Source organism: Exophiala aquamarina, assembly GCF_000709125.1.
Source record: "Exophiala aquamarina CBS 119918 chromosome Unknown aczIA-supercont1.6, whole genome shotgun sequence".
NCBI classification, from domain to species: Eukaryota; Fungi; Ascomycota; class Eurotiomycetes; order Chaetothyriales; family Herpotrichiellaceae; genus Exophiala; species Exophiala aquamarina.
In genome coordinates, this window is record NW_013550582.1 from 717089 (window position 1) to 744065 (window position 26977).

The following is a 26977-nucleotide window of genomic DNA, read 5'->3' on the forward strand; positions in this document are numbered from 1 at the left end:
CACAGCCGCAGCAAAGAAAGAAGAATACTTTGCCGAGGACGTCCCATTCAACACTGCCATTCACATTGCTTATTGCTTAGTGCTGAATGCTCATTGCCACGATATGATATCCTCGATCCAGCGATCTGATTTGATTACATCCTTTGAATCCATAACACAGAGAGAGAGAGAGTCAGTACATACATATTTTACCTCCCAGTCCCGGGGTCTCAGGTCGATTGAAGTTCTTCCTAGTATTTGCTGTGAAGATTCAAGTACGGACCCCCGGCATAGTAGAACCCGAATTTTTGAGGGTTTGAAATATTCGTGGCACGACATCACATGTAGAGAACAGAGAGGCCGGTCAATTCAGTTTCATGTTGCCCGGTTCCTTCATTGTTTGGTTGCCCATGTTCAAACATCAACATGGAGACTTTCGCGTCTGCTCAAGATCATAATCACGGTCGCGATCAGCCAAGAATCAGATAGACGCATCTTCAACTTTTTAGCACGTCCAGGGAGTTAGCTGATCAGGCACTCGTCATACCGTTGACGACATCATCCTCCTGGAGACCAAGATGGCCCCAAACATCACCACCGAGGCCGAATCCCTCTTGGGCGACGATCCGCTTAGCATATGCAATCTCCACAATCGTCTTCTTGTTGGCCGCTACTACGCTTGCACCGTCGGCATTATTCCCCGTGCCGCGCAGACTATCCCAGCCATCCTCGCCAACACCACGATAGACACCATGGTATGAGTTCTCGTCGCTGACCGTGCGACGTACACGTTCATCGCTCTCAATCGCATCTACCCACTGACGCCAGCGGGTACCGATCTCCGGGCGCGGGAAATTGCGGTAGTAGCTGAGCACGCGCGACAGGCGGATGATCCACGGCGCAAAGACCACATCGACGTACCCAATTTCGCTTCCAAGGAAATATGGGCCTGTTGCGTGGCTTGCGTTGACAAGTGCAGTGATGTTTTTCTGCAGCGTCGAAACCAACATCGTGTGCTGCTCGGTGTTGGATCTATTCTGGGATTCGAGTTCATCGTCGACACCGTCCAGTTGACTCTGTGGGCTGGGAGGCGGGGTGAGCAGTAAGGAATAGAAACTTGGCAGAATTTTGCGGTTGATGTGGTCGGTCCACAGCCTACAGTGGGCGCGCAGTTGTGGGTTCCCTAGAGGGAGCAAATTATGACCCATAGCCAGGTCCTCGAGGTACTCCATGATAACACCACTTTCCCAGACACCCCAATTGCCATGACGGATGCAGGGTATGCTTGCTCCAGGGTTAACCTCAAGCATATCGGGAGGATTGTAGTTTTCCAGATGGGGCGGCATAACTTCCACCATTTGGTAGGGGATACCCTTGATCTCGAGGGCGATCCAGACTCGCTGAGCGAACGGACAAAAGCTATTGGCGAAGAACGTGATCTTCGACGATGCAGGGCTTGCGTGTGAACGCGCTGTGAAGAATGCCATCCCGCTGGCGCGGAAGGTCGGGGATTGCGACTCGCCAGATCTTGGAGGGTTGGCAGTCGGGTTTGTAGTGGTGCTGCCGGTAGTGGGCGGTGCGGTAGGTGTGATTTTCTACAATCGATGCGGGTTAGCTTCACCGAAGCGGAAGAGGTAGAGGAATGTTGTAGTGTTTTCTCAAACAAGATCGATCGCAACTTGTGGCTTGCAGTCGGCATAAATGGCCAAAAGAGAAGCTCGCAATGTAGACAAAATGATATTAGAAGAGGGAACTCACACTTAACCGCTTCCTCTCCTTCTCCTCCTTCAATAACCATCTTTGCACGGTGTTTTTCTTGATTCGGTCACTCTCCTCGAGGGTATGCTTGTGATCCAAGTCCATAGCGAGACTAGGACCCAACATGGTCGAATCTCCTTCCTCATCCATGGCGCTCTCATTCACATCACCACTACCCAGTCCCTCTGATCGCTTTAACTCGCTGACCGCACCACCACCTGGATTTCCACGGACGCGCTGGATCGTGAACCATCGCTTTCCCTCGGCACCGGGATGACCCTTCGGGTAACGAGGAGGCAGTTCCAGCAAACCGTAGCTTTGGTCGCTGACCGGGTTGGTCGGATTGTTACTGCCATCTTCTTGAATGATGGTCAATTCGCTCTCATCGCCGATACCACTGTTCTGTAACGAGGAGAGGGCGGCACCTGCCTCACCTAGGAGCTCGGGGTTGATATTTCCGTTGTACAGCGATGGCATCTCACTGGGGCTAGCTTGCACCAATCCTTGCTTCCGTGCCTCCTCGACTGAACAGTACTCCGTAACTTTGATCTTTACATCACATAGATCCCGTTCGCGGGCCTGGCGCTTGCGCTTCTTCTTGTTTGGGTCGTCGCTCTTGGGTGTACCACTAGGACGGCCTTTGAGTCGACAGTCCCAGTAATGCGACACGAAGGGCTTGCGCTTATATTTTTGGGTCGAGCGATGGGAGTAGACATTGTCAACGTGTGGAAAATAGGTTAAGTATTCTTCTTCAGATAAAACGAGAGTATCGGTGACGTTGAAGAGTTTCTCACGCCATTCTTGTAGATTGGGCGGGTTGGTCATGAGGGGGAATGTATCACTGAACGGATTGGCGGCGACAGCGACTTCCTCGTCGCCGAGGTTGTTGCCCGCACTGCCTGGGGTGTTGTGTCGTTCATGATGGCGTGCAGACCACGGGTCGGAGTGGATCAGACCCTGAGGCGTAGTGTAGACTGAAGTCTGCTTGGATGCTTGACGAGGAGTGCCATTGGGAAAAGTCGAGGTAGAGTTCTTCCAGACTAGACTGCTTCCTGTAGAGCTTAGGTTGTTGTAGAGAGATTGGGACGCACTTGGCTGGGTAAGGAGATTCGCAGCAGCCTGTGTGATTGAGTAATCTTCCGGCTGAGGGTTTGAAGCTGTTGTTGCGACGCTCGCGGTCCTCGATGGTGTTGCTGCAGGCTGTTGTGTATGAGATTGCGACGCGCGTCTCTGAACCTTCCGAGTCGACTGTGGACTTCGACTGGTGGAAGGAGTTCCATCAGGGTTCTTAGACGTGATACTTTGACTTCTTCTTTGAGCAGGGCTGTTGCCATTCTGCAGGGTCAATGAGGAATCGGTTGGGTCAGCGTAGGCTGATACCGCTGGGGCTGACTGGCTGTTTTGCGTAGAAGCAGCATGAGAATCGTTGGGAGTAGCGAATTGGATGGGCTGAACAGGCACAGCGAAGTTTGGTAGAGAGTCTGGGTCCATCTTCTTGGGCTGGTACGCCGTATCTTCGATATCCCGATGATATGCAGGAAACGGGGATGGCCTTGCTGGTGGATCGTAGAATGGGTTGCTGCTTTTCGAAGGTGAAAGGGAGTTTGAGGTGGAAAAGAGGGAATTGCGAGAAAAGCCACGAAAAGCGGCAAGGCACGGAAGATTTGCCACGTGACTAGGTTAGTAATATCACGTAACTGCGAAGACATCTGCGTTTCCGACAACGGACACCTTCCTACTAACTTCACTTAACACTACTGATATCTTATATTCATCGAAACTGCACGATGCCGCGTGTCTATAAGGTAAGACTGAGCTCAGTGAGGATAGAGGTGAGATAATTGTGAGTGATGACATTCAATATGATGGCGTGTACCAACGACTCGACTCTCGCTTTGGAGTGGCTCCCCAGCCTTACTGTACACACCGCAGGGCGCGCAGTGAAGAAGCAGAACCAAAATTTCAAGCCACTCATGTCAATGTTATAACTTCATTGTAGGAGACAAAATAGCCTGCATCTACAGGATTCGAATCCCGACCATCCGTCGAAAGTCCAAAAAAAGATTGGCATCTGTGGTAATACCTCAGTCCTGACGTAGTAGAAACGACTCCGCAGATCCCTCTGAAACGTCTCCTATAGATGGGCTGTCCAGAATGTAATAGTATGGTTCCATTTGTGGGCTTTCAATTACCACCTTCCCATCCAGGAGGAGGTCCCTCCGCCGACAAGCACCCCAAAGTCAGGGTCTTTCTACACGGTTGCGCTACTCAGTTTGAGATGATACAGATTGGGATTACTTCTGGGGGAGTAGATTATATGGTACTTCCTTTAAGTACGTCACATGGACCGTTTTCCTTCACTGCTTACTGCCTGGGGGTTGTTTGACTGGACAAAGGTCACCCTGACCTCGTCACTACACGACACGCTGTTTGAGAATTCTTCACCAAGAAAGAGGGTGCCATATCACTTTCTCAAGATGGCCTTCGGTTATACATACTTGCGACACTTTTGCATTCGTTTGCGTGTGTCTGTTTGCTATCCACTTTCCTTATACCCGAGCCACTTCAAGAGCATTATCAGAACATTCATCCTTCAATGGGCCTCAACTCCTTTGCCCGCGTGGTAGTGTTACTTTTGCTTCTTCTCTCGCATACCCCTATTTGTCATGCTCTCTGGCCGGAATTCCTGGATCCTGCGGCAGAGGCATCCCAACTCTTTGACGCTGTCAAAGATGCAGTGCAGATCGCCAGAGTCGTGGCAGCAACATTTAATGATTGTGATACGACCTACAACCGCTACTTTCGACAACGAGATTCCCAACTTGTGAGGCACTTCTTCCAGAGAATAACCGATATCCCTCTCGACACAGCCATCAATGCGGATAGCCTCGAAGAGGTATTCAATAAACCAATCAAAGATGGCCTTCGTGAAAAGTACGCCAAATTATCGATCTCATACGGACCCCATCCCAATCGACCGGATCAGTCGGATCCAGATCCGTGTACGTCGCATCGGAGGTTCGCACAGATGGAGAACGGGCGATCTGAGAACGGCATGATCACGGTTTGCGAAAGAACATTTCGCTTGCCACTGTCATCAGAGATCGAGAATTCACCTGCTGGGGCAAGGACGCGCGGGGCAATCCTCGATCATGGGTTTAGCTGCGACGGTCTCGGCTACAATGACTCTGGCTGGATGAAGACCATGGGCTCAACCCTGCTTCACGAGCTTATGCATTGGTCTTATCCATTTGACGACCTTTCTGATTTCCACTACGATATTGAAGAGAGCGACCTCGGCTACACACAGATCACCGACTTCGTAAACGTCAATCCGCAGCCTGACTGGCCACCCAAGGGATATGGACCGTATTATTCAGCGATGCTTAGAGACCTGGAAAACGATGGGATGAGCTCCAAGACACTTCAAAATGTGGATAATTGCGTCTACTATGCTGTCTCGAAGTATTGCTCCTTCACATACAAGAAAACTTTCGGGCCTGCGACCAGTCAAAACGACACTGTCCGATATAGGGGGAGACCTTCGAGACCGGGGCGGAGCGCGTGGGAACCGCGTGATGTGTCAGTCGACGAAGATGTTCCACCTCAAGTGAATGAGGCTTCTGCACAGACCCGACAGGAGACGCGATCCTGACTGGGGGGCTTTTTATTAACCATCGAGAAACCTGGTGCTCTTCGTCACAGAAATCCACGATAGATGTGGTCACTGGTTACTCCCCTGACGCCATCGGCCCTTCATACGAACACGAGTTACAGGAGCTCTATGTAGTCTGCGAGGCTTCAGGCAACGCGGTGCCCGTCGCCCTCCCCTGCTCATGCAGCGTGCGAAGTTCATTACCTACTGATTTGGATCAGAGTATCTTACCAAAGCCTCTAAATCATTCTGGCTGAAATAATGCTCCCTTTCAAACAAGTGTCATTCGCGTAATTCCCGATCCTCACCCCCAAGACTCCAAGACAATCCAAGGATAAGGCAAGACAGCTCTTCCATCTCACTACCATGACGCCGTCCCCTCTGCAAATCCCCCTTCCCTAAACGCTCGCCGTCACCCCATCACCCCATCTTCCGATCCTTCTTCTTATCATACGCGCTGGTATTCTTGAACGGGAATCCTGTCGTGCGTTTATCGGCGCCGGTGCGCTTCGAGGTACGTCCAGCGCCCGTCCCGAAGACCATGCACCACTACAGCAATACTGTGATTTAGCAAACAACGTAACGCAACACAGCCCTTCCATATTGAGCACATGTAGAGGTACAAAACTCACCATGCCCATACAAGCCAGAGCACCATACCCGGCAGAGCCCAACAGAAACCCCGTCTGGGAGACATTGACGTAGCGCATGTAGCAGTAGATCGCCGTCAAGAGGTGGAACAGCATGGTGACGCGAAGGATGGGCACTGCATAGGATGCCTTTGGGTCGGTGCTGTCGTCGAGGCTGGCGATGGGTGCGGCGATGCTCGACGACAAGGGGATCGTGCCCGTGAAGAACAGCACGATCACCCCGAGCACGCTCAGCGAGAGGCCCAGGGAGCGGGAGAGGTAGACCTCGATGTCTGGAATTTTCAGCCGGTCAGTCAGTTCTGGGCAGGTTATTTGCTTTTGCTTTTGCTTTGATATTTGACAATGCATGGAAGCTGTCGCAAACGGCAGGGCCAGGAAGTGTATAGGTTGAAAGACACTTAGACTGCTCTGCGTCCCAGTATCTGCGCCGCATTTTGCGCCCCCAATACCCTACTCCTCTATCAACGATGTGCATTTCTTACGGATATGGTTCGGTTCGCCCAACAACGATAGAAAAGCGGAGGGAGGAAAAAAACACATCATTACAAACGAGGGGCGGGCCATACCAGTTGATCCATGGCCCTCCTTCGCCAACAAGACAATCACCAATTTAGGGCACGTTAGCAGGGGCAGGGCCTGGATCCCAAGCCATGCTCCTGTGCTGTAAGTGTAGGCAGAGAAGACCTTGTTCGGCGGGTAGAAGAAACATGTCAGTGCTTGGTCTGCTGTCGCCACATCTTAGATAGGCAGATTAGATCTACAACTTACATCCATGTTGGGCGGAATTGGTCAGTTACAGAAGGGAAGGATGGTACCCAGTTGGTAAGATCAGCAGCCGGCCGTGAGTATGAGCAAGGTCGATGACACACGGAGGCTTCGCTATTGCTGCGAGGGGAGACCAAGGACGAGGCTCGTAGTGTTGTGCGAGTGATTGGGCTTGGGGACGTTTGGAGGGTGACGTCATCGCTCGACCATGCCCAATGTGTTCTCCTTCTAGTGTGGAGTCCAGGTTCTACGAGTACGACGAACTTGAACTGAAGACCATAGCGACCAACTCGCAATATAAAGGCGGAATTTCCTAGTATCATGCTAGCATGGTGGGAGAGGTAAAAGAATGCCCATCACCAACAGCACCTCGTCATAGACCAACGCCCAACTCATCGCGAGTTTTAGATGTGCTCAAACGCCTTTTGGGATGCTCTTGTCTTGCACTGTATCACCATCTTATCATCCAGCTCCCTTGCAGCACGAATCACAAATCGTGAACCAACGTGTCCTGACGATATTCCTTTTCAGATGCACCCACTCTTCTGGAAACACGTGGACACATGCATTCATTATCATTTTTCTATACTCCAGAATTTCATATTGTCGTAAAGTTTGGCACAGCATTGAGTTGCGCACGACCACGGTCTTTCTCTATTTTATGAGTTCTGGAATGCATTAAATGCCTTATAGGTGTATCCAATGAACGGCAAGCTCATTTCAGCATCTTGCTCTGGTAGCACTTGTTTAGCGTGAGCTCGGTGCATGGCGCTGTTGTCTTCTTGTGGGATCTCGTCAATTGGGAAGTAGCTGACGTCGATATTGGATGACAACTTAGGCTCAAAGGGTGCGCGAATCTTTCTCAGCTGATCCCACACCACGCCACGGAAGAAAGGGTGTTTCTTGATACTTGAAGCACCATCGTGCGCACCGCCTTCCTTACCAAGTCGGTCCGCTGCGTCGCACAAGAAGCTATCCAGGTTAGTCCCTACTCCTCAATGATAAATGCTTTGCTCACCTTCGAATCATGTCTTCGGCATCCCTTCCCAGCACGAGTTCGTCAGGGAAGTACAACGACTCGCGCCAGTTCACAATCTTTCGATAAGTATCGTGCGTATCTTCGGCACAGAACGGGGGCCAGCCAACGAGACATTCGAACATGATTGCTCCAACTGACCACCAATCGCACAAATAGGTATAGCCCTGACCCAGGAAGATCTCAGGCGCGATATAGTCTGGAGTTCCTACAGTGGAATAGGCCATGTGGCGCCTTGACTTTCGCCATGTGTTGACCAATCCACGATTGCTGACAGTAAGATTGATCTGTTCGTTGAGTGCCATTGAGTTTCGATTTCCGGACTTGTCATTCGCATTTGATTTGAGAAGGGCCTGGTAGTAGGAGTTCTCATGTTGTTTGCGGCCGCCAGTTGATAGGCCAAAGTCAGTCAACTTGATGTGACCACCTCGATCCAACAGAATATTATCTGGCTTGATATCACTGGACGGGGTCAGTCGGGTTAGTCATCAATGCTTGAAGAGATCATGGAAAAGCCTTACCGATGCAAGAAACCCAACTTGTGCACGGCCTCGATTGCCATGACGATTTCAGCCATATAAAAGCGCGTGATATCTTCCGAGAAGATTTCATATTTGATCAACATAGTCATCAAATCGCCGCCAGGCAAGAACTCCATCAACATGTAGAGGAAAGCCGCGTCCTGGAACGAAGCATGCAACTTAACCAGCCATGGGTTGTCCTTGGAGTCTGCAAGAATATCTCGCTCAGCACGAACATGGGCCAACTGGTCCTTCTTGAACATTTCTGATTTGATCAGCGACTTCAGTGCGTAGATTTTGCCATCTGATTTGCGTTGCACAAGCTTGACTTCTCCGAAAGCTCCTTTGCCAATGACTTTGATGGTGGTGAAATTCTGGGGACTTTCCTTTGTTCGGATGAACCGCAAGAAACGAGCTTCCTTCTGGGCGAGGGTATCGATATCCTTCTGTTTTTGGAGGTCGGAGATATTGGGGTCCTTGAGTATCGCATCAAGCTCTTTTGCACGACTGTTCCGATCCCTGGCTCGCTCAATGTTTTCTTGGAAAAAACTGTTGACCAGTTGTTTTGCTGCAGTTCCACGCTTCAGGATGTTGTCCGAATACTTTCGCGGGTTTGGTTGCTCCTCCTCCTCCGTCTTTGGGGCAGCCCTGGGCATTGGAGGTGCCAAATGGCTTTGATAGGGATTCTGGGTTTGTCTGGCCTCACCAGCGGTCCGTGGTCGGGCATTGGCAGGAGAAGGGGTCCGGTTGACATTGGCCCTTGGGGTCGCACTCAAATCTTGATTGGAGAACTGTTGAATCAACCCACTTGTGCCATCGTTATTATTGTTGACCATGTATGGCCTGGAATTCGCTTGATAGGCAGGTTGAGGTGATTGAAGACTGGCCTGCTGCTGCTGCTGCTGCTGCTGCTGATATTGGTATTGCTGCTGCTGATATTGTTGGTGCGGGTGCTGCTGCTGTTGTTGCGGGGGCTGTTGAGGGTACTGTTGATTCATAAAATATCCATTGTTGGTTGCAGGGTTGGGAGATAACATGCTTCCTCCCATGTAATCTTGCTGTTGAGCACCGTAGATGGGTTGGGGAAATGTCGAGGGGGTTGTAGGATACATGCGTGCATTGGCAGCATCAAAGTTGTGTTGATTGTCAAACTGAAAGTTCAGACGCAGTCGATTGGTGTCGTGGTCCATAATGGTGGATGGTGGACCGTATGGTTGGGCTGCGAAGGGTGTGGGTTGATTGTTCACCGCCTGCGGACACCAATCGATCTAGGTGTTGAGGGCTACTTTTTGAGTCAGAAAGGGTCTTGACAAGTCTGAGATGCGTAGAAACCAGCGCGTCTGTACCTGGATGAGAAGAGCCTTGAGATCGACAGGTGTCGGTAACCCAACTCCTTGTGTCAGTTGTCGAGGGGGTTGTTAAGGGTGCGGAAGACTTTTGTGGGGCGTTCGACCTGGAGGAAGATAGCGACGAAGGTGAGGATAAGAGGCAGGGTAAGGCAGGGAGAGGCAGGGAGAGGACGAGGGCGATGATGAGTAAAGGAGCAAGCGGACCAGACCAGGAAGAATGTTGGCAGAAGGGAAGCAGGAGCAAGTGTTTTGTTTTAGGGATGGGGACAGGACGACGACGAGGATGGAGCCATGGCCCTTGCAATTGGAACTGCAAAAAAAGGGTTGCGGTCTGTACGAAGGGGATGCCGTTGTCAGTTCACTTTAGGTACGGGCTAGGCGCACTGGGCCCTGGGTGGTCACTGGTCACTGGTCACTGGTGATTAGGGGCCGAGGGGCTCCCTCTGCTCTTTTCTCGTAGGCGTCGTCGGCTCGAGTTAGTTAGTTTGATGCTAGCGGGCAAGCTTAAAACCACCGCATCCTGGGCTTTCTGGGATTCCTAGGCTCCTTGGACCGAGGGGCTCCCCTTAGCCACGACTGGACGTCTTCTATTCAGGCACGGGCAATTCATTGGTTCTCACACTGCTACCCTGACTGACAGGCATCTGCTGTGAGCCTGTGCCCATCCGAGTGACTCGTGGTTCGGCTGCACACGACCACAATCACAGCAACAAGGACTGCTCACGTGGTGGCCCGTGACACTGTCACTGTCACACATGCTCAACACCCTTGGCACAAGAACGCGACACCCACTGGCTGTCTTTTTGGGAGCCACTGGCCGAGACAAGTGCAACCAGCTTCTACAGAAAGGACGGACATTGTCTCGGGAACAACGTCTTCTTGTGGTGATCATTCAGTGGCCCCTGGTTGAAGATATCCGACCCAACATGTAAGTGGAGAAAGAGGGTGTTTGATCGGTATCGGCTTGTCTCGCCTCAAACAAAGAGGCGTGAACCATACAAGCCCCTGCTACCAACTACGAGTGTTCCGTATACAAAGTCCGCAGTAGGCTATGTCTACTGCCAAAATGAGCCCTAGTAGATCAGTGAGTTAGTGCGAGCAGCCCTCCGCTACGCTAATCGTCGATGCTTCTATATACGGCAGGTTATCCGAGGATTGCTAAGGACAAACTTCGGACCACCGCAGTGTGCCCGGAGAAAGCCAAAGCTAAGACCCTGGCTATCTTTTTTTTCCCGTACTGCAACTCAAGGTATTATTGACACTGACATGCTATCCACCACTCCTAGCAAATACTGCTACTACCTTTGACGCAGCGCCTCAGGCATTCACACACTACAGCACACCACCAGCCTTCGTCACCATGGCTGACACACCCCCGAAACCAGATGCTATTCCGGAAGGTGGACAGTATCAGCCTCCAAAACCTCCACCCAAGCAGAATCCTGTTTTTCGCATGATGGGCAAGTTGTGTATCCGCTATTCCGCATGAATGCTTTGCTGACTAGTTACAGGATTGCCAAATTTTCGATTCAGGCTGCCCTCACGGAACTGGATGATCTTCCTCACCATCACCGGCTCTTGGACTGCCGCTGTAGTCTATGACCGTCGCGAGAAGAAAAGGGTACAGAAGAAATGGTGTGACCTGGTCTCTCACATTTCACAAGAACCTCTCGATGTAAAACAAATGCGCAGGAAACTGACAATATTCCTGTCCGCTCCTCCAGGAGACGGTATCCGTCCCTCAAGAGAATATTTCAAGGAATACGTCAAGCCAGTGCTCGTTGCTGCCGCGCTGGACTACGATGTGATAGAAGGTCGCAAAGAGGGCGATGTAAGATATGGAACCGCCGAACAGATAAGAAGATTGCGGCGGAGAAGGGGCGAGAAAGGCCCTGAATCAGCAGAGGAGAGAGAGCCTGACACGGAGACGCTTGTTGAGAATATTCGGGACGCTGTGAACATCACCCCGGAGCCAGGTACAAGAGGCGATCTTGTTCTCGGCAGACATACCTGGAAAGAATACATACGAGGACTAAATGAAGGCTGGCTTGGTCCTGTCGAGGAGCCTCGACCGCCACCTGAACCGCTCTCCGAACCATCACCCATCCATCCTCCCCCGGGAGTTCTGATAGATGAACCTACCGGAGACACAGAATCCCCGCATGAATCTGAAATGAAAGAGGAAGAGAAGCAGGAAGCAAAGAAAAAACCATCCCCACCTCCAGCATATCTCTCCATAGAACAATACTCCTCCGCACCTCTCTCCCCACATATACCATCACAACTGGAACCCTCACAACCCATACACCAACAACATCTCCTCGGGTTCCTCAAGACACCCCAGCGAATGTACAACTTCCTCAACCGCCGCCACTTGGCCGATCAAATTGGCCGAGAGACTGCAGCCATCGTCCTCGCCGCAAGCAGACCCTACGAACAGACCACCAGCTTTGCCACCACATCCGCGGGCCTTGAAGCCGACCCAGTAGCCACAAGAGCGCCAGAGAACGACGCCGACACCGACGCCGGCATTGTGCAGACTGGCCAGACGTGGGAGCAACAGACTGTCCTCGCCAACGAGGAGCGAGCCTGGCACAAATCAGTCCGGAAGCCACGGAAGGAGTGCGATATAACCGAGCAAATATGGACGAAAGACGTTGTGCTGGACACTCGTGTTGGTGAGCGGATGAGGAGGTTCGCTCTCCAGCCCGAGGAAGAAGCCCGAGCGAACAGGATCGCCAGCGGAGCAGAACAGTCGCGCGCCGTGCCCATCCAAGACCTGCGGGCCGAGAAGGTGGTACTTGGGGATATTTCTGAAGAAGAATAAACCTGTACTTATCCAGCGAAGGCAGGCCGTCATGCTAGGGGGGTTTCCAACTACATCGCATGGATAGGCATGGCATGGTCGACAAGCCCGATGGGCTCCTACTGAGATCAATGCCACGCACACACCAGCAATTCTAAACTGTACAAACATATGTAACCACTGATAGTAATGTAAAACCATCCACTACCTATCGATAAACTACCTATCTTAGCCTTGACCCCGTCTATGCCAACATCCTATCTCCCTTAAAACGGCTCTACGCGGACTCTAACCCCCCTCAACAACCTCCCTTCTCTCCCACCACCACCATTAGTCCACGGACTGCCCTCCAAATCCAGGAAATCGCCCCACGGTCGCATTCCATCAAGGATCTGCGTCTCCCGCTTCTTGAACCTCTGACCATCTCGGACGATGAACAATGGCTCTCGCAGCAAGCAACCATCATCACCGACAGTAGTCTTTGCACTCTGGTCGTCATTCCGATCACCATCGTCTCTGGATTCTGACTCGCTTGAGTCGACGTCCCAGTCTCCCCAAGCAACCCAGGAGTTCTTCTCATCGCTATGATCCCCTCCACCATCATTGGCAGCGCCCGTGTTGCGTGAAATCGGCTCGACCGGGTCGTACTCGTGAGACTCATAGACGAGCTTGAATTGCAACGGCGCAAGGGAGAAGGATTTCGCAACGAGCGACTTCAACCGGTACACTGAGATGGTAGTAGGGAGCGCGCGGCTCAGCGACTTCAGCGACCCTGTCTCTACCCCTACCGGTGAACCTTCATTGAGCGGTGGTTGTGCGGTGGAGAGAATGCCATCTGCATGGCTAATGACTGTATCTGGAACATAGAAGAACGCATCGACCAGCCTCGAGCCCAGCGTGCCAGCAGCGTAGGTCTCGATATTTGTTTTGACACCGCCAGCGCCATCTACTTCCGCCACCGTGTGAGCTGTCGCCCTGTAAATCTGCAACGCACGTTCGAGCAGGTCATCTCTTTCATATTTGGCACAGAGAGAGCTGTAAAGAGGGTGTTTGCCGCGAATCGAGTCTACATGGCTCTCCAAAGCAGAAACCACTTTCGAAGAATCAGAGCCTCTGTCGCGGTCGACAGTGTCCAACACCAGCGAGATCTCCTTCTCGGCCACGGAGAGATAGTAGATCTCGCCTTCCTCTCTGTCGCGGCTCGTGATTGTCGTGTAGTTTAGGGATACCAACTTGGGGATCCGCGCGAGTGTGAGATAGTATGATATCGAATCGGACTGGGCGCCGGCAGTTTGGGACCCGCGCTCTGGCTGCTTGCTGGCCTCTGATGGTCGGTCTTGCGGCTCTTGTTGAGCCGATGTCTGGTAGAGAGGGTTACGCGAAATGCGAAGAGATGTCAGATTTGGGAAGACTGTTGGGAGGTAATTGACGAAGCTGTAGTCCTGAATGTTGTTTCCGGTAAGATTCAAGGTTTCCAGGTTCTCGAAGACAGGTAATTTGCCAGATGCGACGGCGTCGAGTCCAATGTGGGAGATCATATTCCCTTGGAAAGAAAGAGTCGTGGTATTTGGGAAGAGCGAGAAAATGGGTTTCAAGCACGAAAGACTGGTGAATTTGTTATTGTCGAATATTATTGTCGTGATTGATGGGAGCTTGACCCTTGCGACGAGTGTAAAGGAGTCAAAATTATTGTCCAGGAGCATTAAAGTCTTTAGTGCTGGGAAGGCGATGGATGCTGATGGGGACAAAATCTGGATAACCTGCTCTGGTTCCAAGAGACATTCGCTCAAATGCAATTCTTCCACATGCTGAAATGACTGATCTTTTTTTGCGAATCGTTCTCGCTGGTAATCATGGAGCCGGAGACCGCTCGCCTTGAGGATTTTTAGTTTTTTAAACGGCTGAGACATATATGCCACATCCTGCCACGTTTCAATTGGATTCCAGCCGATGTCCAATTCTGCGATACTCGGACAAGTTTTGCCTAGTTCTTGCCGTGCACCTTCAATTTCTTGAGTCGTGGCATCACGTCTCGCGACTCCAATAACAGTCAATTCGTCCGCAAGGACTATTCGAAGCTCAGCCAGGACAGACAATTGCTTCTGGATCTTTTCAAAGCCAACCTCTTCAACAACTTTGCCTGAAATGGCAATGGTACTGGTCGTTTCAACACCTCCAGCTTCACCGTGAGGGGCTTTCTTCGCCCTTCCGTATTTGAATCTGATGGCCTCAAGTAGTGTTCTCTCCGGGTCAGGCTTTCTGCTAGGTCTCACAAAGGAGGCAGCGGTTGGTGAAGAAGACAAACATTGGAATATTCGCTGGCCCTCGTGAACCCCATCGTGCTTTCCTCGAGTTGGGTCATCCCATTCGACACCAAGCCACTCGCCTTTCGTGCCTGATAGAGGTCCATAGTAGCGGACTGAACAGAGTGCACCGCCGTAGGATCGGCGCTGACCAATGTATGGAGGATTTTCATCCATAGTTGCCCTGCTACAGCAGATCAATGGTATCTCCTATGATTCGGCTTAATCTCCATTGCAGTGCGAACCAAATCAGGACCCAAGATTTGGTCCACCAAAGTCGTCGTGAAGCGGTGGCGTGTGTTGCGACAAGAAATGATTTGGATCAAGCACACATGTTCAGCGATCTCCCGACACTGAGAACTCAAGTCTGTCTTCTCAGCAGCATATCTTTGCTGTTTAAACGATCAGTCAATCAAAGCAACTAAAGACAGAGTACTCGGTGAGACATTGGAGCCTTACAGTACGGTGTTCAACGTCATGATTCACGGCTGCCAAGACCCACAATCACCCTGACTCGGACGACCACTCCCCCTGAGTCACCAACCTTACTCACCTTCCTCGTTGACTAATTGGAACTTTAAGTCACCCCAAGTTCATCGGCACAATTGACTATGCCCAATCAGGTATTTAGAACTAAGTTTCGTCATTAACCTGGCTCTGCCCGCCACCCCGTGGTACTGGTGAGGCTATCCGCAACATAATTTGGGTACAGTATTTATCCTGCAAGATATCTCACTTTGGTTTCGTAGACCAGCTAGTCATCAATCTTGTGTTGATGACCGCCTCTATTAGTGTTATTTCACCCCCAGACCGCATTAGTCTTCGACGCAGAAGATCATGAGCGAAGAAAGCAAGTGGAACATCCCCGAGGGCGAGTTTTGTATCTATGGCACGGTGAATGAGCCAATTCCTCACTAACCCGTCTCGCCGCGTCAAACTCACACAACCTATCTTCTGATTGTCGCTGACAATGACAGGTTTACGCTGACCCTAGACACGCCGATGAGGTCGAGGCTATTTACAAAGAGACGACCAGACTTGCCCAATTCGAGGATGGTATTGTGTACTACTGTCTCTCACGCGATCAAGATGACCCTTCAATATTCCACTTCTTCGAACGGTACAAATCCAAAGCTGCTTTCGACCAACATAACCAACAGGACATAATCCAGAAATTCATCAAGAGTGGCTGGATGAAGGATGTAAAGGCAGTTTTCGCCAAGCCCATCACACCATGATGGCAAATACTGTTTGCTCATGGAGAAAGCAATAGCCAGAGCGATGTCGACTGGCGAAGTAGACCTCGACGCAGAACGCATTATCAATTCAAAAACCCTCTCACGAAGATGCTTGGGGCCTTCAATTCGAACATCAACTTCATATTGTAATTGGGTATTAGTACAACAGAGTTCCATCTCACTCATACCGAAGTTGACAGCTTCCATTGACTGCTCTGGCGGAGCCACATTTCAAATGTTTGTAAGCCAGGTTCTTCTCTCCGTGCTGATGCAATGTCCACATGAAAACCTTCCTTCTCAAAGAACTCCATACTTGATCGTGCGCCTTCAATAAACCGCCTCATAGCGTGGCCGACGACAGACCAAGTCCTCGGCAAGGGGCGTCCGGTCACTCGCCGAAACACCTTGTCAGTCTCCTGTAGTGTCATTTCATCACCTGCAAGACCAATTACTCGGCCAGCCCAGGCATCACGGTGGAGCAAAGCCTTCGCAGCGAAGACACCAATGTCATGTGTGCTGACAAACTGCATGCGACAGTCAGCTGGCATCGTAGTAATCAGTGCGCCCATCATCTGCCCGAACATGCCAGGGTTATAGCTGTCCATAAAGCTGGCAGGTCTCAGTATCGTCCACTGGGTCTTTGAGTTCTCGCATTTCTCTCGTAAATGCAATTTAATACGGTGCTTACCGGCGAAGTGCGGTACGTTGGTCGGATTCTCCCAGCTGACGACCTCGCCCCCACGATCGACACTTGAGAACACAATATGCATTATCCCGTGCGCGATGGCCGCGTCGATGAGATCGAGTGACTATTCTTCGTCCTTGGGTGGAACTGTGACCAGGAAAATCGCATCAATGTGTGGGTGCGTGTTGAGTAGCGGTTCGGGGTCTCGGCTGTCGCCTTCCACGAGTGTGATGTTAGGAACTTTTCATGCAGGTCTTGAGCTTTGACAGATGTGACTGAACGTGTGAGGGCCAGGATACTGGGAGGTTCTCCTGTTGGGGAAGGCTCGCTAAGTGCGGCAATTGTGCCAGAGCCTTGTTGGCCGGTTGCACCGACGACGAGAATCTGTAGAGGAGCCATCGACGCGAAAATATTGAATGTAAAATCAAAGTCTAGAAAATACACATGAGATACAACATTAGCCACATACCATAAATACGTGGGTGTCTATCCATCTTTAAATGCCCAATATGGCATATGGTGGGTTCTGCTGCGGAGACTTTTCGGACTGTTTTCCAATAACCGGGTTCAACCATCAGACCAGCGTGCTTAATGGAGTCATGCCTTGATTGAGGCAAAAACGAATGCTTGAATTTCCTCTGAAGCGGCAGCCTTCATGGTCGCTCTTTTTACTCAAGTAGGTCCGTGGCTAACATTTATACATGTCGTGATATCTGCAACTGGTAGCTAGGTACTCCATCCCTGGATCGATTAGATTCATAAGCAGTAATCCTCGCTGCTGTGTACGCTTTCTTCTACACTCTTGCAAAGATCTCAGCCTTTCCTGGCTCCTTGTCGCCAAAGGATCCAACTCCGCCCTTAAGTGCACTTTCCTCATTGACACTGGCACCTTCAAGCACGACCGCGCCATCCAGATCCTCTTCAGGCCTGATGTAATTCTTAGGCTCGAGCCATTGGGAAAGAGGCATCATCAACGTCGGCTTCCAAATGATATTGCAAAGCCAAAACGTGCCGAAGGAGACAATGAGTCCGATTGGATAGGCGAAGTAGTAGAGTCTGGTGACGCCCAAAGGCATGGGCACTCCCATATTCCCAAGGAAACCGGGGAAGTTGGGGCAGATCGCGACCACGTATGCGATGTAGGCTCGGAAGTTCCAGCCATGGTTGAAGTAGTACGCTCCCGATTTGCTGGCAGTATACAGATCTGGAACTTTGAGGTGTCCTCGAGCCACTATGTAATAGTTGCAGATGAGGACTCCTGTTATCGAAGAGAGAAAAACTTGGTAAGACGCGAGGAATTTGATGAATACGGCGGCCGATCCTAAAAGGTACCATGGGTTTATAGCGAGAGACACGATCTGGCATATAAACATGCCGGTACGTATGCTTATGTATTTTGGGAAAAGGGCTGCGATATCGTTTCCGGCTAAATGTTTGATCAGTATTCGCTCGATCGAATCCGCAGAAGCACTTCTATATTTGACTAACCTGGAATGCTGTTCTCAAAGACGGACGAGAACAGCGCTGAGTATGCAAACATGAAGGCGAGGAAAAAGCAACCTGCCCTATTCTTTGCCGTGTAGTTCTCCGTTTGTATGCGGTCCAGCAGAATCAACGGATTCCATTCTCTTTCTCCAAAGATCAAGACTGAGCTGGATGCGACGATGTTGCCTACAATGTTCACCAGGAAATCTGCTAGAGGATACCCAACTATGTTGCCCAAGATCACGTCCGATGGCTTCTTTGCATATCTTTGGAAATCTGCAGCATTACTGGCAAACGTTGCACTTCCTCCCATGGATATGAAGATAAACTTTACGATAAGCCAGCCTTTCTCGGAGCCATGGACTCTTGAGGGCTGGGAGAGAACAGGACCGGGACCTCCTGCAAGAGTGAGAGTCCAACCGAGCATAGCAGCAGCCGAGACGATGTAAACCACGAGTTTTATATCTGGGGAGCATTAGCCCAGGAAACCTAGAATGCCTGTGTGGACTTGGGCTTACATATTAGGATACGCATCTTCGGGATTGGTATGAAAAGGAAACAAGCGGTTGTGAGCCTTGTCGGTGTCAGGATAACTCATAGTGTCCATCTCTCGTAGCCTTTGCTTGCATACCAGAAAAGGATATAACCAATCATAGATCCACTGGTAAGTGCCGAGCCCGAGCCCATTTTATTTGGTATCTTCGCGATGCCAGGGAATATGGCATGTAACATCGTGCTTGACATGTCAGAATTGGCCGACGATTCGGGGTCCTAAGTCGGCTTACTAGACGCATTGCCCTCCTTGTATACCCTATTTTATATCAGTCAAGCTCTAAGTGGGAGAGTATAGTCCGTACGTTGACACCGTTCCAAACCGTCGCCATAACAGCACGGTTGAACGTTGGCCACCATGCACCAAACACCCCAAAAGCGGCTCGGTTGAGGATGGGGAAGCCAACATGGTAAACCCTGAGAGATTAATCTGGTCAGTGTCTGAAATACCTATGCATGAAGAGGCAGATCAAAAATCACTCTCCTCGAATGAAGAAGGCCTTTCCGGGCAGGAGATATTCCATCTCTGATTGAAAAAGTAAACTTACGCTCCAGGGCGACCGTTAACGACAAAGATGGTCGCAACCAGAATCCAGCCAGCAATTTGACAGCCCATGACTTCCCATAAACTCAAGCCCGCCGCTTGAGCGGCGCTCCCTCCATACCAGGTGGCAACTGATCAAGGGGAAATTAGCTATTGTCAATCTTAAGGTACAACGAAGGACTATCTCACCAGTAGCAACAGCTGAAAACCAAAAGGTGAAGTACGTCGTTTGTGACCACGTACGGTCCTTTAGAGCCAATGGGCGAATGTCGTCGTTGTCTAACCATGCATCTCTTGCATCGACACCTTCCGCGCCCTTCACGATGAAGCGCCGTTTAAGTCCCGAAGTAAGCCCCATGATATTTCGTCTTGCAAGCCGCTATGAGGACCTACTGTCGGACTTCAAGCGAAGGTGGTGCCTGCGTATTCGAGCATGGTGTTGGGTACGAGATAGGAGAATCATCTTTGCTCATATACATGCTGTTCTCTGAATTCTTCTCAGGTAAGTCAGATAATCGCAGAGTCTGGAGCCTGGATTGATCCGCTCCAGCTCGAGTCCATAACAACTTTGGGCTATCTGATATCGCTAAGCAGATAAGGATCAACGTCGATCTCCATCGTCGATGGCCGCAGCCAAGAAACCCCCAAACGTTCAGATCTAAGTGTTACACCCCCAAAGATGTAGGTTTTCCCTCGGATAGATAGAATGGATATGGATATTGAACAGAGCAACGGCGAGGTCCGATCCCAATGGGGGGAAGTGGAGGTATCAACCTGCCGACCTAGGATAATGACGACTTCCACGGTTTCACAGATGTAGAAGCTTGAGATTTGCGCACCAGTTTCGTGAAGGCTCCCCGCTAGGTCTGTGTGGTCTCCCATCGCCCTCACTTGCCTCCACATCAGGCGAGGCGCCGCCCAGAGCACCACCGTAGAGCGCAGGCATTCGTCACGGAACGCCGACTCAAATGCTGCCATTTCCCTTCACTCTGGCGTGATCGACTTAAGTGTGCGTTCAGTGCGCCTTCCGCAGCTTCATTGAATTTAACCTCGTTGTACAGACGCCCTCAGAATGCTAGACGACCCTGACATTAGACGTAAACAGCGTTCAGATACCAGAAAGAACTTGACGAATATGCTATCCTCGATCTGCCAGAGATACTCTCTATATTATTGTTAATGTTACACCAAATAACACTACCCACAAATAGCCATATGCGTCACCTGTCAAATTGTTGGGCATACTAATATCCCCTTAAGCCGTTGCGCAGCCTTTCAGGAGGACGTTCCCTCTGTTAAAGCCTAATCTTGGCTGGACCTCTTGACCTCATCCCTGGGCCTTGAAGATCTGAGAGGTGTAGCATACGCCAAACGAACGTGCATCGTCATAGAAGCGCAGCCCAACCATGAGCAGCAAGGCTACACAGGCTCGCTATCATCGATGCCCTAAGCGACGGCGCCAGAAATTGGCCATGGGATCGATGAGCGGTCGGATTCGAGCACCCAGTCTGAATCTGAAGTCACCAGCAACGAGCAGCAAATGAGCGGTGAAGGTGACAACTTTCTTCCACACACGAAATGTCTCGGGAAAATACACGCAAACTCAACGACGCTTGAGGAGCATTTAGGCTTGTTTCGAGTCATTATCCTCCGGTCAGCAGGGTAGGAGCTGCCATTCGTCTGCGATTGAGCCTGCTATGTAGCGTCGTCCTTGTCACTTTCGAGGACGGTGCCAAGTTCGGACAGCTTTGCGGCCGCCTTAAAATCCCATGAGAGGTGCACGGATGATTGACTCGGTGTTGTTTGGCGTTGTCGCTATTGTTGAAAAGTACCTGCACGCATGAACAAAGCTTTCAGGCTAGACGAAGTTGTTGCCGATGTCGAGATCAACGTATCCGGAAATGCAGACGCTGGCAATGACCTGGAACCACGTTTATCAATGCACGGGATCTACATGCAACGCCCAGCACATGGAGGCTATATACGAGGATGAAAATTTGACACATGCTGGATTCGACTTGGGCGTAGAGCGCGAGAATGGCCGATCGACATCGGCTAACTCTCGTCTGAAGGCAGATGATTCCGAAATTGTCGAAGCTGCGCTGAAGAGAGTCTACGAGCAGAAATCTCAAGACCGCGGGCTTCACTGCCTAGATTGTGGTGCTTTGGTCCAAACTTGACTGCTTCCTGGCGGAAAAGAGCAGTCGAATTCATGCTTCAGAGGGACACGGGACCTATTCCAGATGAGTTTCGGCCCTGGAGGAGGTATGGCAACCTAGTCCATACCGAGTATGTATGCCGGTCTTTTATGGTGGAAAAGAAGTTCGTCGGAATATGTCAGTGTCAGTCTCAGGCTGCGAACAATCCCTTGAATGAGCAATGGCAGGGCTTCATCGCCTTAGATCGCACTCTGCTTCGTGAGCACTAACAAGAAATCCTCATTATTTCCGATGGCAGATATGCCCTCGTTTGCAGCAAATCGTAGATACGGGTCACATTTCAACCTAGATACACAGCATGTTTCCAGTCAGAGGTACTATATATGTTCTTTTCAGGTTTGCTCCACGCTGACCTGGCTCCATCAATTGACCCATCAAGCTAGATGGAGCAAGTCCGTGCTTCGAAAGGCACAAAATAACGACTTGAATAGGGGCTTGCGTACTTGCTACCAAGAGGAGATGAATACTGCGAGTAGGTACATAAGTAGAGCGACTCTACCCCTCGGCGGGCCGGTGATGGGTACATATGTAAAGGCCTTAGAGTGACGCAAGCCTGTGGTTGGAGGCTGGCATCTGATTTTGATTGAACTCCCATTTTCTCTCCTTCCACAGCCTCAACTTCAACAAGCTTCGACGGCTGCGCCACGAGACTCATATCTAGATGGGATTCCCGTCATTGACATTTGTGTCATACAAGATGGGCCATTAGCACGCAGAGCCCTGGCAAAAGAGATCAAGAAGGCGGGAGAGTATATAGGGGATCTTTTACGGCAAAAATCACGGGATCGATGAGAGTGTTATTGAACATGCCTAGAACGCTGCGTGGTCATGAGAACTCAGCTATCTCAACCGCTGGTTCTCTCGAATCGACAGGACCCTAAGTTTTTGAAGCAACCAGTTGAAGAAAAGTTGAAAGTAGCATCAACGTACCCCAAAATCTCAACCGCTCTTCGGCTCGCCGCTCAGCTCGGTCATCCCCTCCGATTCAGTCGACAAGAACGAGGCGTCTACGTGGCGTTATGATTCCAAGTTTGATCCTGAGGAGTGAGAGCTCAGTGATTCCGGGAGAGGTACAAGCGTGGCTACATGGGGAACACTTTTGTTTGCAAAAACTTCCAGGAGATTACCATCACCTACTGGGAAGCATGTCTCTTTCTGGCGAGGGCAATTATCAACTCTCTGCGGCCTCTCTGCGGCCTCTCTGATGATTACTTTGATGGACTGACGACTTATCCTGGGGCTGACGGAGTGTACAGCTAATATCCCGCCTTGAATCCGGATGAGCTTGCGAAACCCGGTCCAAGTGATTTGGGCCCATGTCTCACATACGGACCTACAATGCCTCACAATACTCTGTTAACACCGAGTTGGAGGGCTTCACGTCCTCAACCATCAGCGAATCACATTCCAGACACGCTGGTCATCAACAATAGGGACTGTTTGCTGAGGGCGACAAAGGACAAATCCAAGTCGTTGGCACATCGTGTATACAACCGTTCAAGCATGGATCTATTGAATATGCCATATTTCATTGGCTTTAATTCCGGTGAGAAGTGTTCTGTGCTGCTAACTTGCACAGACGAGCGGATTCCTCCAAAGCTACGAGCCGATTTCAAGTGGTGAGATTTGTCCTCCTTCTGATCAGTGGCCAGTGGTGTCAGCTTCGTTTTGAGCAAGCGGGAACCAAGTAGATAGCCAACCGTCATCCAACGAAATCGAAGTCCATGTTGGTGGAAATCTAGCTCCGAAATGTGCTTAATAAATTTATCAATTGGTCTGCAGTCAAGCATTGTTAGTCGTTCATGAGCAGAGATAGAGGGACGGATTATCAAAATCTCAATTGTTACGATGTTTTTGAATTTGCCTGCATTCTTTGTAGCTTCCAGATTGAAAGGAGTAGCTGATCAAGTCTCATGTAAACCCCCGACGTCTTTCAAATGTACTCCATATACAAGTAAATTGGATAAGTACCGAACCCCACCCTCTAGGCATCTTGCATGGTGCAACAACAGAGAAAGCCGACCTCTGCACTCCAGCAATAACGCGACCAGCGCTTGCCTTGCACCCTCATACCTTGGCGATTGATATGGGCAGGCATAAGCGTCCCAGGGGCCGCGGTCGGCCGCTTATCGGTGTGGGCGCAACCACCAGCCATGCGGATTACTTTGGGGTACCACCTCTAGATAATTAGGGCACGTGTTGGTAGATGGGAACCAGTAAGATCACTATGATTATTCCGTCTCGGCGCTTTTGACCCAGTCGCCTGTACGGGGCAATGCCTCGCCCATTGCTTGCCTGAATATGTTCGAATTACGATGTCAATGTGACGCATCTGTTGCCTCTGGAAAGCTGCAAATTTCCAAAGGGAGACATATGGCCCTTCGGTGGAAGGTTTTCTTGAAATACCGGCCATAAGGGATCGAACAACTATGCCACAGTGATGACCGAAGCCGAACAGCGTCCACTGGAAGCGAAACGCAGTCGCAGTAAAAAGGTAGTGGCCCAGACTGGAAGTCAACCAGGATATGTTCGGCCATATCGATGCACAGTTGCCTCCTGCACCAAAGCCTTCACACGTGCCGAGCACCTCAAAAGACATCAACTTAATCATAACTCAGGGAAGGTTTGGAGGTGTATTACGTGCTCGGTCACCTTTGTGCGAAAGGATCTGTGGCAACGCCATCTTAAAGTCTCCCATGAGAAGAACGGTGTCTCTGCGCTAGATGACTCCGCGAGGGCTGAGCCTAGTGAGACTGCCTCCTTTGGTGCTGCTTCAGAGGCGTGCACTTCCATCGAAGGCTCTAGATGGAATTCCGACACTTCTATCCCACTACTGGGCGAATCTTTAAGAGACGCATCGTTTCAACATCCCATAGAGGAAGGTGTGTCTGCAAAAATGTCAGATGAGTTTGATGAAACTCCTGAGGTATGCCAACCTGTGCCACGTGATTCTCTCGGCCTCTGGACTACAGGTTTCGAAGAATCTTGGATACAGGAGATGGAGGAATGGCGATCAGACTTCTGCACCCATCAGAGTACACGGTTCACCGACACTGATATGCAGTGGTTCTTCGACAACCAGCAATTATTGGACTTAGAACCCGAGAAAGATTCGGTGCAGGGTTCTCAATCCTTTGAGTACTCGAATCCAACACCACTCAGAGACATATCAACTATTGCAGCAGAGATTTACAATGTCAACGGCCAGCTCCCGCCTGTGTATCTACAAGAATCGCAATCGAAAATCTTCGTGGCGAAGACAGGTGAATTCGACCCTCCAAGCTGTGGGTTCCGAGTATGCAACGGCCTTACGAACGAGCGCCGCATCGAGCTCTTGATGGATTTACGCAACCTCTCGAATGTTGATCTCCGTGATCCAATATTCTCTTTGAACAGCATGAAACAGGGCATCCACCTTTTCTGTCGCAATGTGAACATTGAATATGCTTTTGTTCATCATGAACTTATATGTCCTTCTTCACAAGAACACCGGCAGGCCATCATCGATGTGTTTGGCGAGGAACCCGGCTCGCAGCTGATTTGGGTAATCATAACACTGGGCTGGACATTAATGAGGAGTGACAATAATCATGAATATCACATGGCTTCTACGATACAGCGTGTTATCAGGACTTCCATTATCAATGTGACTTTATCTCCCTCAATTGCGATCTTTGCTGACTTGTGCTTCAGCACCCTGGATTGACGAACACACCTCCGTTATGGATAGTTCAAACATTGTTCTTAGTGCTTTTGTTTGCGAGGTACCAAGGAACTCGAGAAGAATATGGGTTTGCCTCCATGTTTCATGGCGTTCTCATTGAAGTAGGTAACTGGATATGGTGATAACAGGCCAACAAACTGACTTTTCATCTCAGGCGACGCGGCGCATAGATTATAGATGGGATCGAGCGAGTATCTCCTTGCAACCGAAGCAAGGCGTATCCACACGAGTCTGGATAAAATGGATAGAGACCGAGACAATTAGAAGGTTCGCAACCAGTCATCCGCATCATTGACCACGCTTACTGACCACCGAAAACACCACAGACTCATCTTGCAGACATTTGCGCTTGATGTGAAGCATGCGATTTTACACGGTGGGGAGCTTTCAATGACACCGTTCGAATTAAACCTGCGACTCCCCTTTTCAGAGGACGCATGGTATGCTACATCTGCCCCCGAGTGGGCTCAGCTTCTCAGCACCACCACAAACGAGCCAGTTTCATTCTTGCCAATGCTCAAGAAGTCTTGGAATCCACCTTCAACTAAAATCTTGACAGAAACACTCCCTCGTGGAGCAAACATCATTATGTACGGCTTGGTATCAATAGCCCGTGAATTATCTCATAGAGAACATCACAGTCTCTCTACTCGTTCAAGTAATACCCTTATTTGGCTAGGTAACAAGACGAGACGCTCGTTCGAAATATGGGAAGCGTCGTGGAAGAAGGTTCCGGCTGACCTGGGCCTGAAGGCATTTGCCTGGCGCGATTGTCTTTGTGTGATTCGACTTGCACATACACTCTACGAAATAAGTCCTATGGACCTCCAGACAGTTGCAGGTAAAGAGGTCATTGAAGGTAAGAGGCGGGGCGCTTCAGATTATGCACAGTCCAAGAGAAAACTACGTCTTTGGGCGAAGCACGAGCGTGCATCACTGGGAGTATTCCGTGAGTATACGCCTTTCCTCGTGCAGACCAGTACCTTACTATACTCCCAGATGCGGCTACTCTGATTCAAGAGCGACTTAATGGCGAGTCACCGAGCACCCATTGTCACCACTGCTTATGGAGTTTCTACCTGGCCTGCTTAATTTGCTGGAACTTTGGATTTGCGTTGACGAAGGCGACAACAGTCTCCGATGACTTAGTGGCAGACGGAAAGATCTTATCGATAGAATTGGCTGAGAAAGAGTGCCGAGATTATCTCTTTGCTGCTGTCAACATGCATCAAGAAGCCGGCGAACACAACATGCTGGCTCTCAGCCGTCCAGGCGGCATGCTAATTGTGGTCATTGAGTTCTTGAAGGCTCGCTGTGAAGCGGGGATCATCGAGGAGAGCATCGAGTGCTTGAACCGCCTCAGCGGGATTTGTGGCTCGGATTCGTGATGCGGAGATTCCAAGCAAGAGTGCCTTGGTTTGCACTACCAGCTTGCCGATACTGGAAGGCCGGCTCCAGCCGTCCAAGATATGATTATAAAGTTATACTAATTTTGCACAAAGAGTTTCTATTCGGGAAACGATTGTTAAATCCACATCCTGACTTGATCCCCAAGATAACTCATTGATTGGCCTGTCGGTGCCTTATCTGCATACTGAGTATCAAGTGGGGCTTGTACACCAAAGTCGGATAAGAACGCTTTTTGATTGACAACTGCTCCAAGATACAGACGCACGATACCCCCAAATCCCGCACTTAGTCCTTTTTG

General features: G+C 50.3%; 10 protein-coding genes across 10 annotated transcripts; 4 read left to right on the forward strand and 6 right to left on the reverse strand.

The window, feature by feature from the left end:
* Nucleotides 1-509: 509 nt before the first annotated feature.
* A1O9_07657 (uncharacterized protein) lies at nucleotides 510-3228 on the reverse strand (the record flags this gene model as incomplete). The annotated part of the gene is made up of 2 exons (XM_013403212.1): nucleotides 510-1574; nucleotides 1738-3228. 2 exons carry the CDS (start codon nucleotides 3226-3228, stop codon nucleotides 510-512), a joined length of 2556 nt encoding a protein of 851 aa, XP_013258666.1.
* A 1138-nt stretch (nucleotides 3229-4366) lies between these two features.
* A1O9_07658 (uncharacterized protein) lies at nucleotides 4367-5353 on the forward strand (the record flags this gene model as incomplete). Its single annotated transcript, XM_013403213.1, has 1 exon — nucleotides 4367-5353. A coding segment is annotated over one exon (987 nt), but the record flags the coding sequence as incomplete, so codon positions are not given.
* A 459-nt stretch (nucleotides 5354-5812) lies between these two features.
* A1O9_07659 (uncharacterized protein) lies at nucleotides 5813-6390 on the reverse strand (the record flags this gene model as incomplete). Its single annotated transcript, XM_013403214.1, has 2 exons — nucleotides 5813-5941; nucleotides 6025-6390. 2 exons carry the CDS (start codon nucleotides 6388-6390, stop codon nucleotides 5813-5815), a joined length of 495 nt encoding a protein of 164 aa, XP_013258668.1.
* A 1076-nt stretch (nucleotides 6391-7466) lies between these two features.
* On the reverse strand, nucleotides 7467-9554 carry A1O9_07660 (AGC/NDR/NDR protein kinase; the record flags this gene model as incomplete). The annotated part of the gene is made up of 3 exons (XM_013403215.1): nucleotides 7467-7779; nucleotides 7826-8305; nucleotides 8365-9554. The coding sequence occupies 3 exons, from the start codon at nucleotides 9552-9554 to the stop codon at nucleotides 7467-7469; spliced, it is 1983 nt and encodes a 660-aa protein (XP_013258669.1).
* A 1519-nt stretch (nucleotides 9555-11073) lies between these two features.
* A1O9_07661 (uncharacterized protein) lies at nucleotides 11074-12540 on the forward strand (the record flags this gene model as incomplete). Its single annotated transcript, XM_013403216.1, has 2 exons — nucleotides 11074-11182; nucleotides 11219-12540. The coding sequence occupies 2 exons, from the start codon at nucleotides 11074-11076 to the stop codon at nucleotides 12538-12540; spliced, it is 1431 nt and encodes a 476-aa protein (XP_013258670.1).
* Nucleotides 12541-12785: 245 nt separating this feature from the next.
* Nucleotides 12786-14999, reverse strand: A1O9_07662 (uncharacterized protein; the record flags this gene model as incomplete). The annotated part of the gene is made up of 1 exon (XM_013403217.1): nucleotides 12786-14999. One exon carries the CDS (start codon nucleotides 14997-14999, stop codon nucleotides 12786-12788), a length of 2214 nt encoding a protein of 737 aa, XP_013258671.1.
* A 660-nt stretch (nucleotides 15000-15659) lies between these two features.
* On the forward strand, nucleotides 15660-16060 carry A1O9_07663 (uncharacterized protein; the record flags this gene model as incomplete). Its single annotated transcript, XM_013403218.1, has 2 exons — nucleotides 15660-15716; nucleotides 15800-16060. 2 exons carry the CDS (start codon nucleotides 15660-15662, stop codon nucleotides 16058-16060), a joined length of 318 nt encoding a protein of 105 aa, XP_013258672.1.
* Nucleotides 16061-16242: 182 nt separating this feature from the next.
* On the reverse strand, nucleotides 16243-16830 carry A1O9_07664 (uncharacterized protein; the record flags this gene model as incomplete). Its single annotated transcript, XM_013403219.1, has 1 exon — nucleotides 16243-16830. The coding sequence occupies one exon, from the start codon at nucleotides 16828-16830 to the stop codon at nucleotides 16243-16245; it is 588 nt and encodes a 195-aa protein (XP_013258673.1).
* Nucleotides 16831-17539: 709 nt separating this feature from the next.
* A1O9_07665 (uncharacterized protein) lies at nucleotides 17540-19684 on the reverse strand (the record flags this gene model as incomplete). Its single annotated transcript, XM_013403220.1, has 8 exons — nucleotides 17540-18066; nucleotides 18234-18695; nucleotides 18749-18804; nucleotides 18862-18966; nucleotides 19016-19041; nucleotides 19088-19199; nucleotides 19331-19457; nucleotides 19516-19684. The coding sequence occupies 8 exons, from the start codon at nucleotides 19682-19684 to the stop codon at nucleotides 17540-17542; spliced, it is 1584 nt and encodes a 527-aa protein (XP_013258674.1).
* A 4301-nt stretch (nucleotides 19685-23985) lies between these two features.
* A1O9_07666 (uncharacterized protein) lies at nucleotides 23986-26657 on the forward strand (the record flags this gene model as incomplete). The annotated part of the gene is made up of 5 exons (XM_013403221.1): nucleotides 23986-25191; nucleotides 25239-25370; nucleotides 25424-25536; nucleotides 25596-26218; nucleotides 26269-26657. The coding sequence occupies 5 exons, from the start codon at nucleotides 23986-23988 to the stop codon at nucleotides 26655-26657; spliced, it is 2463 nt and encodes an 820-aa protein (XP_013258675.1).
* Between the last annotated feature and the right edge of the window lie 320 nt (nucleotides 26658-26977).